This window comes from Pristiophorus japonicus, chromosome 24, assembly GCF_044704955.1.
Source record: "Pristiophorus japonicus isolate sPriJap1 chromosome 24, sPriJap1.hap1, whole genome shotgun sequence".
NCBI lineage: Eukaryota > Metazoa > Chordata > Chondrichthyes > Pristiophoridae > Pristiophorus > Pristiophorus japonicus.
The window spans coordinates 14,848,110-14,860,485 of record NC_092000.1 but is presented as its reverse complement, the minus strand read 5'-3'; the positions used below and the strand labels follow the sequence as shown (position 1 = coordinate 14,860,485).

The window sequence follows — 12,376 nt, the reverse complement described above, 5'->3', positions numbered from 1 at the left end:
TCAGACCAGTGCGAGATGGCAGCCTCACACCTCTTGGCTCCACTTGAGAGATCGCGGCCGAGGAGCGGCGAATGTCTGGGGCCGAGGAGCGGCGAGAGATCGTGGCGGAGGTGCGGCAAATGAGGGTACGGGGCCCAGAAGAGCCGAAAGCCCAGGGGGGAGCACGGGCCCAGCCCACACTGTGCGATATGTGTACGTTCTAGGTCTGCGCAGCAGAGCAGGCTCCAGTCGTCCTGGTTAACCCTTGCCACTGGATAAAGGCCGAGCTCGGCCAAGCCCGTGTGGTGGCTGATGTGCAACAGACAACACACGTTAAAAAAATCCACGCTCCGGCATCTTCCACCCCTGGAGTTCAGGACTGGAATATTGGCTCCTTCATCGAAACACCTGTGAACTCATCCCTTTTGGTGTGGAAGCAAGTCATCCTCGTTCGAGGGACTGCCTATGATGATGACCACTTGGCTTCAGTGCAGTTGGGCAGTGAACGCCTGCAAGTCACCAGTTGCAGATGGGAATTTTATAAGATTTTCTCTCAGCCAAGCAGTTTTTTTAAAAAAGCAAAAGAAATGGTAGTTCCGGGAAGGGAATTGCCGAGAGGTTGTGTGTGCGCCACCTGCTGGTGAAGCGTTGGTGCAACACAGCAAAGCTGCACAGTATCTACTGCCATCTGCGGAAGATAACTTGCAATTACAGTTCTTCCTCTTTTGCAAGTCCCTCTCAGGTTCTTCTGGTCTCAGTGCAGCACACCAACTGTAACTAACCTACTCTGGCTAATCTTTTGTTGGTCGGCGCAGATACGATGGTAAGTACTGCAGGGAATCGCATACGGCCAGGGTGATCTCCTGGACTAGTTTTGATCGCCTGGATGGGTCGGGGAGGGGAATTTTGCCCCCAATTGGTCTGGGTTTTTTCCTCTCCCAGGAGATCACATGGCTCCGGTTGGGGTGGAGTGTAGAATGTTTCAGTGTAAGGGGTGTCGCAGTTGTGTGGGGCGGACTGGTTGGGCCGGGTGCTCTTTGCCTTTCCGCCATTGTGGGGCCAGGGGTCCCAAGGGCAGCACGGGCCAGCCCACACTGCGATACGTGTGCGCACTAGGTCCGTGCAGCAGAGCTGGTCTCCAGTTGTCTTGGGTAATTCTTGCCACTGGACCAAGACCGAGCTCTGCCAAGCCCGTGTGGTGGCTGGTGTGCAACGGCCACCACACGTTAAAAAATACCACGCACAGGCATCTTCCACCCTTCAACATGTAGTTCGGGTCCTTCGTTCAACACCTGTGAATTCGGCCTTTTTTTTGGCGTGGAAGCAACTCATCCTCGTTTCGAGAGACCGCCTACGATGATACGTAACCCTCAGGGCTGCTGACCAAGGGCCGTGTGTTGGCCTTTTCACCCAGTGTCATATTCACTGTCAATGCAAGCGCTTAGCAGAGGGGTCAACAACCAGGGAGCAGAGATTGAAAGTAATTGATAGGAGGTTTAAGAGGGGATTTGAGGAGAAGTTTCTTCACCCAGAGGGTGGTGGGGGTCTGGAACTCACTGCCTGAAAGGGTGGTAGAGGCAGAAACCCTCACCCCATTTAAAAAGTACTTGGATGTGTGCTTGAAGTGCCGTAACCGACAGGGCTACGGACCAAGAGCTGGAAAGTGGGATTAGGCTGGGTAGCTCTTTGTCGGCCGGCGCTGTAAATTTCTATGTTTCTACTCCAATACCTCCCTCCTCCTCACCCGCACCCAACTCCCATCAGCACAGACTGTATGGTATGCAATAGCAGCCAGGGAACTGTCCCTCCTAGATGGGAGTCTCACGGTGCAGAGGCAGAATTTGAAAAATATATAGCGCCTTTCTCGATCTCTGGACGTCTTAAAGCCAATGAGGTAGTTTTTGAAGTGTAGTCACTGTTGTAATGTGGGAAACGCGGCAACCAATTTGCGCACAGCAAGCTCCCACAAACAGCAATGTCATAATGACCAGATAACATTTTTTTTTTTTGGTGATGTTGATTGAAGGATAAATATTGGCCTCCTCTCAACGGTCCGAGTCCGCAGTGCCTACAGCTTGTCTCTCGCCTGGTTAAAAGCTGCATTTTCGATTGATTCCTGGGATAAGAGAGCTGTCTTATGAGGCGAGATTTTGTAGAATGGGCCGATACTCTCTAGAGTTGAGAAGAATGAGAGGTGATCTCATTGAAACATACAAGATTCTGAGGGGGATTGACAGGGTAAGATGCTGAGAGGTTGCTTCCCCTGGTTGGAGTGTCTGGAACTAGGGGTCAGTCTCAGAATAAGGGGTTGGCCATTTAAAACAGATACATAGAAAATAGGAGCAGTAGTAGGCCATTCGGCCCTTTGAGGAGAAGGGCCGCCATTCAATATGATCATGGCTGATCCTCTATCTCAACACCACATTCCTGCTTTTTCCCCATACCTTTTTTGTCTGGAAATCTATCTATCTCCCTCTTAAAATATATTCAGTGGCCCCAGAGCCTTCTGTGGTAGAGAATTCCACAGGCTCACCACCCACTTGAGTGAAAACATTTCTCCTCACCTCAGTCCGAAATTTCCTACCCTGTATCCTGAGACTGTGACCCCTTGTTCTAGACATCGAGACTGAGATGAGGAGGCATTTCTTCACTCAGAGTTGTGAATCTTTGGAATTCTCTACCCCAAAGGGATGTGGATGCTGAGTCTCTGAATATAATCAAGGCTGAGATAGATAGATTTTTGGAGTCTGGGTGAATCAAGGGATATGGGGACAGTACAGGAAAGTGGAGTTGAGGTTGATGATCAGCCATGATCTTATTGAATGGCGGAGCAGGCTCGAAGGGGCCGAGTGGCCGACTCCTGCTCCTAATTCTTATGTTCTTATGTTAAGTGGTCTACTAAAGCACCTGGGAACTTTCAAAATTGCGTTGTGAAAGAATACAGGCTCCACATTTGTTGCTGCTTCTCAGGGACGGCTAGGCCAAGGCGAGCCTGCACACATCCCGGCTCTGATGCCTCCCCATGGTCAAATAGCGTGTTGACACTGGAGGCAAAAGTTAGGCGGATGGATGGGGAGATCGAAACAACACTGGGAGGACATGAGCAGAATGAAGACACAAGGAGGCAAAGCGTTTGGAAGGCTTACATCTCATTGAGCAGCTTCCTCTTCTTCAGTTCGTTCTTCTCCTTGTTGTCCAGGCTGCCGTCCTTCCCCCTCTGGACCAGCAGCAACTTGGTCTTGACAGCATCTTCAATGGAATCGGTCTATTGGAGGAAGAAAGACTTGGATTTATATAGCGCCTTTCAGGACGTCACAAAGCGCTTTACAGCCAATTAAGTACTTTTGAAGTGTAGTCACTGCTCTAATGTGGGCAACGCGACAGCTAATTTGTGCACAGCAAGCTCCCACACACAGCAATGTGATAATGACCACATAACCTGTTTTTTTTTTTTTAAATGTTGATTAAGGGATAAATATTGGCCAGGACACCGGGGGATAACTCCCCCTGCTCTTCTTCGAAATAGTGCCGTGGAATCTTTTACATCCACCGGACAGGCGGGGCCTCGGTTTAACGTCTCATCCGAAAGACGGAACCTCTGACAGTGCAGCGCTCCCTCAGCACTGCACTGGGAGTGTCAGCCCAGATTGTTTTTGTGCTCAAATCCCTGGAGTGAGACTTGAACCCACAACCAGGAAGGCAAGTTATACCCGAGCGTTAGACCTTGGGAAAGCAGGCAACAACAAAAAGAAAAAGAATCATTTAATTTGGACTCACTGGGCAAGGAGCACAATACAAAATTCATTCAAAGCAATTATTCCACACTCAATATTGGAACAGAACAGGTAACTCCAGGTCAATAATGGGCCGCCCCGACCTGTGTGAGAACACCACTGTGGGCGAAGGTGCGGCAAATGAGGGTACAGGGCCCAGAAGAGCCCAGGGCCCAGGGGCAGCATGGACCTGCCCACATTGCGATACGTGTGCGCACTAGGTCCGTGCAGCAGAGCAGGTCTCCAGTCCTCCTGGTTAACCCTTGCCACTGGATAAAGACCTAGCTCTATCAAGCCAGTGTGGTGGCTGATGTGCAACAGTCACCACACGTTAAAAAAAATTCATGCACAGGCATCTTCCACCCCCTCAACTGGAGTTCAGGACTGGAACATCGGGTCCTTCATTGAAACATCTGTGAACTCTCATGGAAGCAAGTCATTCTCGTTCGAGGGACCGCCTATGATGATGATGATGAAGCACTTTTGTAAAGAAACTGGATGAACAGCTGTTGTGAAAGGGGATCGACAATTATGGAGCCATTACTCATAGAAATTTACAGCATGGAAGGAGGCCATTCGGCCCATCGTGTCCGTGCCGGCCAAGAGCTATCCAGCCAATCCCACTTTCCAGCTCGTGGTACGTAGCCCTGTTACGACACTTCAAGTGCACATCCAAGTACTTTTTAAGATGCGATGAGGGTTTCTGCGTCTACCACCCTTTCAGGCAGTGAGTTCCAGACCCCCACCACCCTCTGGGTGAAAAAAGGTTTTAATCAAATCTCCTCCAAACCTACCAATTACTTTAAATCTATGTCCTCTGGTTGTTGGCCTCCCTGCTCGGGGAACTAGGTCCTTCCGGTTATGCTCATAATAAAGTGATACAACTGAGTACTGTATGCAATGAGTAAGTGTGACCTCTGCTCCTTTAATTAAACTCCAGAGTGTTGGTACAGCATGGGAGGCCTGCTTATATACAATGCTCCCAAGGGATGCTGGGATCCCTTGGAACTCCAACAGGAAGGCCCTCTGGTGGTGGTATGATACAGGTTGCCAAGGGTTACATATATAACACTTTCTATCTGCTCTTTCCAGGCCCCTCATTAGTTTACTGGATTGAATTACTTCACATATGGCTTAAAAAATATGGAGATCTGTTTCAGAGTGCAAAGGAGAAAGAGACCCTGATTGCGGTAATCATATAGAGATTGCAAGAAGAGTGTGCTAGGCGGCTGATTGATCTCTTCATTGTTCCAACTTGCAATACAGATAAAACAGGTTTGCTGGAGCCGAGCCCCCTTGCCTCCCTGTTTTTGAATAGTTTGCTACGCTCTCTGCCCCAACTGAGGGGATTGTCAGGTTCACTAGTGAGCCACCCGCTGGGAAGAGGTAGAGGACCGATAGTTGGTAGGCACTGACTGCCCCGCCCAGCCTAATGGGGAAAATGTCTGCCCGTCACTCAATTCCCCCTCCAGGAGGGCACAGGTAGGCAGCTGCAGATCTTCTATCTCACCAGCTTTGCTTCAGGTTCAGTCACTGTATTTACCAAGCTAGGCGCTGCAGGCAGGAAATCATCCAATGTCGTTTCTTTACATTCATCATGTCTGGAGGGTTAAGGTGTTAAAATGACACTGTGAATATTAGTGTACAAACACTTAACACTCATGTCCAATTCCTTTCAGGAAGCGTTAACCAACACATTTTAAATAGGTTCAAATAGTGGACAAAGGAATTGCACAAAGGCTCCTTGTGTTTCTAATATTTGCGCAGTGCGATTCCACGGTCTAACTTTCCACATTCCCTTTGGAATATCAGAATAAGTACAATTACACGTACTTGTATATGTCCTCCTGTGACCGAACATTGTTCAAATCTGAGGAGTGGGTGAATAAGAGCACGACTGTAAATAAGGCATCTGCAATGGTCAAGTTGTTAAGTGCACTGGACGCAGCCAAACAAATCGGTAAGGGCCCCTTTTCAATCACCCATCTGTGCGGAATTAGCTCATCTTACTTAAGGTACCAACAGGAGCACTACAACTGGATTCAGAATCTCGGGTTGAGGGGAGAGAAATAAAGGCTAGTCAGGGTTCCTGCTCGTGATCACTTATCCGGGGACTCCTGCAAGCACGTGACTGCATGCAGACTTCAGGCGAGAGAGGACGAGATTACAGAAGGGGGAGGAAGAGGGGACAGAGCATCAGTATGCAGGAGGCAATGAAAAATAGGTCAAAGAAAAAAAAGAGAAAACAGGTTTCTGGAACAATCAACATCATCATCATCATCATAGGTAGTCCCTCGGAATCGAGGAAGACTTGCTTCCATTCTTAGCATGAGTTCTTAGATGGCTGTACAGTCCAATACGAGAATCACAGTCCCTATCACAAGTGGGGCAGAAAGTCGTTGAAGGGAAGGGTGGGACAGGCTCCTTCCGCTGCCTGCGCTTGATTTCTGCATGCTCTCGGCAACGACACTCGAGGTGCTCGGCGCCCTCCCAGATGCAGTTTCTCCAGTTAGGGTGGTCTTTGGCCAGGGACTCCCAGGTGTCAGTGGGGATGTCGCACTTTATCATGGAGGCTTTGAGGGTATCCTTGTAACGTTTCCTCTACCCACCTTTAGCTCGTTTGCTGTGAAGGAGTTCCGAGTAGAGCGCTTGCTTTGGGAGTCTCGTGTTTGGCATGTGAACTATGTGGCCTGCCCAGTGGAGCTGATCAAGTGTGGTCAGTGCTTCAATGCTGGGTATGTTGCCCTGGACCAGGACGCTAATGTTGGTGCGTCTGTCCTCTCAGGGGATTTGTAGGATTTTGCGGAGACATTGTTGGTGGTATTTCTCCAGCGACTTGAGGTGGCTACTGTATATGGTCCACGTCTCTGAGCCATTCAGGAGGGCGGGTATTACTACGGCCCTGTAGACCATGAGCTCGGTGACAGTTTTGAGGGCCTTGGTCTTCAAACACTCTTTTCCTCAGGCGGCCGAAGGCTGCACTGGCGGTTGTGTTGGATCTTGTCGTCAATGCCTGCTCTTGTTTGTATATGCAGTCTGGTGATACAGCACACTGCGTGACAGGATTCAGGCTTATATGGCAGTGTTTGCCAAACTGGGCACTGGTGTAACAAGATCCTTATCACGGTTGTGCCGTCAGGGGAAGGCACTGAGTCAAGGCTGGGTGTTTCTCCCCAGACAGGTACTGAGTACCACCAGCAAAGGAATGGACCTGCTCAGCGGGACATGGTCCTGATGACAAGAATCCTGTGGTGCACAGACATTGACCACAAGAACATAGGGACATAAGAATTAGGAACAAGAGTCGGCCAGTCGGCCCCTCGAGCCTGCTCCGCCATTCAATGAGATCACGGCTGAACTTCGACCTCAACTCCACCTTCCCCGCACTATCCCCATATCCCTCGATTCTCTTTGTATCCAAAAAATCTCCTCTGTACAAAATGGAGATGATAAAAAAAAAGAAAACCTGCAATTGCTGACAATTTGAAATAGAACAGAGACTGGTAGACACTCACAGAGCAGGTCAGTCAGCACTTGAAATGTTGGGAGGGGTCAGGGGGGGGAACCAAACAAAAGACAGTGGGATAGACACCTCAAACACCTCCACCTGAAACCAGACCGTTAACCTGGCTGGTCTATTTTCTGTTGCTAATGAACCTGCGTGCGTTATACAGACGCCAAGGAGTTTGGGGTCGACCCATCTACCTACAGCCTTATAGATGCGAGTTCCTCCTTCAGCATTCTTGTCCATGCGGATCCACTTGTTAGACATGGCCTTGCTGAACCCCACTTTTCCACTCGGAAGTTTCTGTGCAAATGTCGGAAAGAAAGAAAAAAACGGGTTAGTTTTTGAAAGCGGTATTTAATGCTTTGCAGGTGATGTTAAACTGCATTTTGCTACCGATCCAAGTTTAACGATCGGTACACAGCATTAGAGGTTGACCGGACGTCACTCAGGACCAGCCCAAGACGTTTTGAAATGCACAGTAACTGTTGCAACATGCTCACCATCAGGTCGCCCTGAGTCATTCCGTTTGGCGGAATGGCATCGAAGACTTGGGCTTCATGGCTGCCTTTCTCCACTATCTCCTTCCCTTCGTCTGTCAGTTCCCAGTGCTTGCTGGAGCGCAGCTCTGCCTCGATTATCTGCAGCGAGAATAAACCGGAACGTGAGCTTGGCTCAGCAAGAAACATTTATGCAGTATCAATATTCAATGTCAAGCATCTCCAATGGCTCCCAGTTGGTCAAAGCAACTTGTAATGGAGGCAGAAGACAGATTTGGATTTATAAAGCGCCTTTCACGACCACTGGACGTCTCAAAGCACTTTATTTTGAAGGTTCCTGGTACAATGCTCAGTCTGTGCTGAATTAGCCGACCTCTGGCTGAGCAGCAGATGGACGACAGCAATTGGCAGGAGGAGGCCATTCAGATCTTCGAGCCTACTTCGGACGGAGGAGGAGGAGGAAATTAGTCAGGGTTCCTGTCCTTGATCACTAACCTATGATCCCTGTTGTGGAGTATGCAGGTATGGAGTTTGGGCAAGGTCACATTTGGCTCTGCTGTGATGCCCTCTGCAGTTGAATAACTAGATATGAGATCTGCTGATAATTTGCCCGGAGAATGCGGAGATTGTGGAACTGGTTACCACAAGGAATGGATGAGTCGAATAGCATCACTGCAGTGAAGGGGGAAGGTTGATAAATACATGAGGGAGAAAGGGAAAGAGATATGCTGATGGGGTGAGATGAAGAGGGGTGGAAGGAGGTTCATGTGGAGCATAAACACCGGCATGGACCTGTTGGACCGAATAGCCTGTTTCTGTGTTGTGCATTCCATGTAGTTTAGGAAATGGAGGAAAATCTCCAGTGGTTCACCAGTGTGTGTGATGTGGAGGGGAACTTGGGAGTACAGCACTTGTACTATCAGTAAGGTGTAGTTGCAGCATGGCGAGCTCACTCTGGCAGTTTTCATTAGAAATTAATTTACTAGAGGAGAGAGATGACATTAAGTGCATACAGATATTCATCCTAGTTTACAAATCCCTCCATGGCCTTGCCCCTCCCTATCTCTGCAATGACCACCGTTCCTTCATCGTCGCTGGGTCACAATCCTGGATCTCCCTCCCTAACAGCACTGTGGGAGCACCTTCACCACACGGACTGCAGCGATTCAAAAAGGCGAGTCACCACCACCTTCTCAAGGTGGGCAACTGGGGGTGGGCAAGATATGCCAGGGACACCACAGAATGAATTAATGTAAGACACAATTCCCCACCTTGTAATTACAGTACAGAATTATACTGTCAAGAGACAGACAGAGGCTCCCCATGTGCGCCAACGGTTCTGGGGGGCTGTCGGCGCCAGCGGTTCGGAACTGATAGTGTGTGTCTGTGTCTCTGCCACACCTCCTCCCCCACTCTTCTCCCTCCCTCCCTCCCTCCGCCCCCCCGTCTCTCTCTCTCTCTCTCTCTCCCCCACCCCCCCGTCTCTCTCCCTCCCACCCACCCCACTCTCCGTCTCCCTCCCCCCACTCTCATCTCACTCTCTCCATTCCCCCCCCCATCTCCCTCCCTCCCCTTCACCCCCTTTCTTTCCCCCCCCGTCTCCCTCCCTCCATCCCCCCCTCCATCACCCCCTCTCTCCCTTTCCCCCACACCCATCCCTCTCTCCTTCCCTTCCCCCCCTCCCTCCATCCCCCCCTCTCTCCTTCTCCACTCCCCTTTCCCCCCTCTCTCCCCGTCCATCCCCCCTCTCCCTCCCTTCCCCCCCCTCTCTCCCTCCCTTCCACCCCCCTCCTCCTCCTCTCTCCCTCCCTTCCCCCCCCATCTCTCTCAGCCCCCCCGTCTCTCTCCCCCCCCCCACCTCTCTTCCCCCCCCCCCCACGCCCCCGTCTCTCTCCCCCCCCCCACTCCCCCGTCTCTCTCACCCCCCCCCCCACTCCCCCGTCTCTCTCACCCCCCCCCCACTCCCCCGTCTCTCTCACCCCCCCCCCACTCCCCCGTCTCTCTCACCCCCCCCCCACTCCCCCGTCTCTCTCACCCCCCCCCACTCCCCCGTCTCTCTCACCCCCCCCCACTCCCCCGTCTCTCTCACCCCCCCCCCACTCCCCCGTCTCTCTCACCCCCCCCCCACTCCCCCGTCTCTCTCACCACCCCCCCACTCCCCTGTCTCTCTCTCCCCCCCCCCCCACTCCCCCGTCTCTCTCTCCCCCCCCCCCCCACTCCCCCGTCTCTCCCCCCCCCCCACTCCCCCGTCTCTCCCCCCCCCCACTCCCCCGTCTCTCCCCCCCCCCACTCCCCCGTCTCTCCCCCCCCCCCACTCCCCCGTCTCTCCCCCCCCCCCACTCCCCCGTCTCTCCCCCCCCCCCACTCCCCCGTCTCTCCCCCCCCCCCACTCCCCTGTCTCTCTCTCCCCCCCCCCCCCCCCCACTCCCCCGTCTCTCTCTCCCCCCCCCCCACTCTCTCTTCCCCCCCCCCACTCTCTCTTCCCCCCCCCCACTCTCTCTACCCCCCCACCACTCTCTCTTCCCCCCCCCCACACTCCCCCGTCTCTCTCTTCCCCCCCCCCACACTCCCCCGTCTCTCTCTTCCCCCCCCCCCACTCCCCCGTCTCTCTCTTCCCCCCCCCCCACTCCCCCGTCTCTCTCTTCCCCCCCCCCCACTCCCCCGTCTCTCTCTTCCCCCCCCCCACTCCCCCGTCTCTCTCTCCCCCCCCCCCACTCCCCCGTCTCTCTCTCCCCCCCCCCACTCCCCCGTCTCTCTCTCTCCCCCACTCCACCGTCTCTCTCTCCCCCCCCCCACTCCCCCGTCTCTCTCTCTCCCCCCCCCACTCCCCCGTCTCTCTCTCTCTCCCCCACTCCCCCGTCTCTCTCTCTCCCCCCCCACTCCCCCGTCTCTCTCTTTCCCCCCCCCCACTCCCCCGTCTCTCTCTCCCCCCCCCCCCCCCCACTCCCCCGTCTCTCTCTCCCCCCCCCCCCCACACTCCCCGTCTCTCTCTCTTCCCCCCCCCCCCACTCCCCGTCTCTCTCTCTTCCCCCCCCCCCACTCCCCGTCTCTCTCTCTTCCCCCCCCCCCACTCCCCGTCTCTCTCTCTTCCCCCCCCCCCACTCCCCGTCTCTCTCTCCCCTTCTTGTCCCGCTCCCTTGCTCCCTCCTTCTCCCTCCCCTGAAGCCCTCATTCAGCCCCCTCCCCCCAGTAATGCCATTAATGACAGGCCGCCGCCGCCTTTCCCTGAAACCCACTTACATCGCCCAGCGTCTGCAGGCTCTTGACGGCGCCCACCACCTGCTGGTGGTGGATGCCCAGGCGGGCGGCCAGCTGTCCGCTGTCGATGCCTCCCTCCGCCTCCTGCAGCCGCAGCAGCAGCGCCTCAAGCAGCCCGCGCTCCGCCATCTTGCCGCAGCCTGACCCCTGACCCCGCTCCCTGCCCGGGCTCATCACTGACCAAAAACATTCCACTCCGCCAAATAAACATTCCTCGCAGAACCTCAATAACCATCTTTCCAACCTTTTCAAATTTCTGCGTCCGTTTAAAACACTTTATTTCTGAATGGATCACGTGCCACCTGCCTGGAAATTCAGTCCAAGCCCCAAAATGTGGATTATAATTTCTATTTTTACCTTATTGATAACTTAGGTGTTATTAATTATTGATAATCAATCATTATATTGCTTTTACTTAAAATAGCTTTCTTCCTGTATTTACTAATTGCGGTTGAATTTTCATCCTTAGCAATCATTAGGGTTACCATGCCAACCTGCCAGGCTTATCCTGGTAAAAATAACATTAATTTTTTTTAAATGTCTACTTTTCTTTGAAAAATTTCATTTATTAGTAGGGTTCTCGGCTCTGGTCGGATGTGTTCCTGGAGGTTTGATCACATTTCAGCACATAATGACCCACTCCAGGGACTTGAGCACATAAATCTAGGCTAACACTCCCAGTGCAGTGCTGAGGGAGCGCCACACTGTCGGAGGTGCCGTCTATCGGACGTTAAACTGAGGCCCCTTCTGCTCTCAGCTGGATGTAAAAGATCTCACGGCACTATTTCGAAGAAGAGCAGGGGAGTTATCCCTGGTGTCCTGGCCAATATTTATCCCTCAACCTGTCATGTATGTAACCTTTATGTAACAACACTGCAATACTGTTATATAGGTAAGAAATGCACACCTTGACCACAGGGGGTGAACTTTTGGGAGACACTCCTCACCTGGTCACCCAGGTATATAAAGGGAGGTCCCACGCAGGGTCATCACTTCTGGGTCCTGTGAATAAAGGTTCAGGTCATGGAGTGACCTTGTCCATAGAATGTGCCTCGTGTGGATTTGTGGTATTGTGTAAGGACTTTACATTGGCGACGAGAAACAGGAATCAATGACCCACGAGAATGGCCACCGGCAGCACAGATGAACGGTACTGTGTTGGTGAGGACTGGGACGATTTCATTGAGAGGCTCCAGCAGAGTTTTGTCACGAAGGACTGGCTGGGAGACGCAGCGGCCGACAAGCGAAGGGCTCATCTAATGACCATCTGTAGACCTAAGACTTATGCGCTCATGAAAGACCTGCTAGCACCCGAGAAGCCAGCGGACAAAATCTTTGAAGAGCTCAGCAAACTAATCAGT

At 52.5% G+C, this 12,376-nt stretch overlaps 1 protein-coding gene across 1 annotated transcript in view; it reads right to left on the bottom strand.

Moving 5' to 3' along the window:
• farsa (phenylalanyl-tRNA synthetase subunit alpha) overlaps positions 1-11,156 on the bottom strand; it is a 37,134-nt gene extending 25,978 nt beyond the window's left edge. Inside the window, exons 1-4 of the mRNA XM_070867275.1 lie at positions 10,998-11,156; positions 7,761-7,898; positions 7,462-7,560; positions 3,126-3,244 (exon numbers count right to left, since the gene is read on the bottom strand). Of these exons, the coding sequence (XP_070723376.1) occupies positions 3,126-3,244; positions 7,462-7,560; positions 7,761-7,898; positions 10,998-11,144 (503 nt within the window). The 5' untranslated portion in view covers positions 11,145-11,156. The remainder of the gene's footprint in view (positions 1-3,125; positions 3,245-7,461; positions 7,561-7,760; positions 7,899-10,997) is intronic.
• Between the last annotated feature and the right edge of the window lie 1,220 nt (positions 11,157-12,376).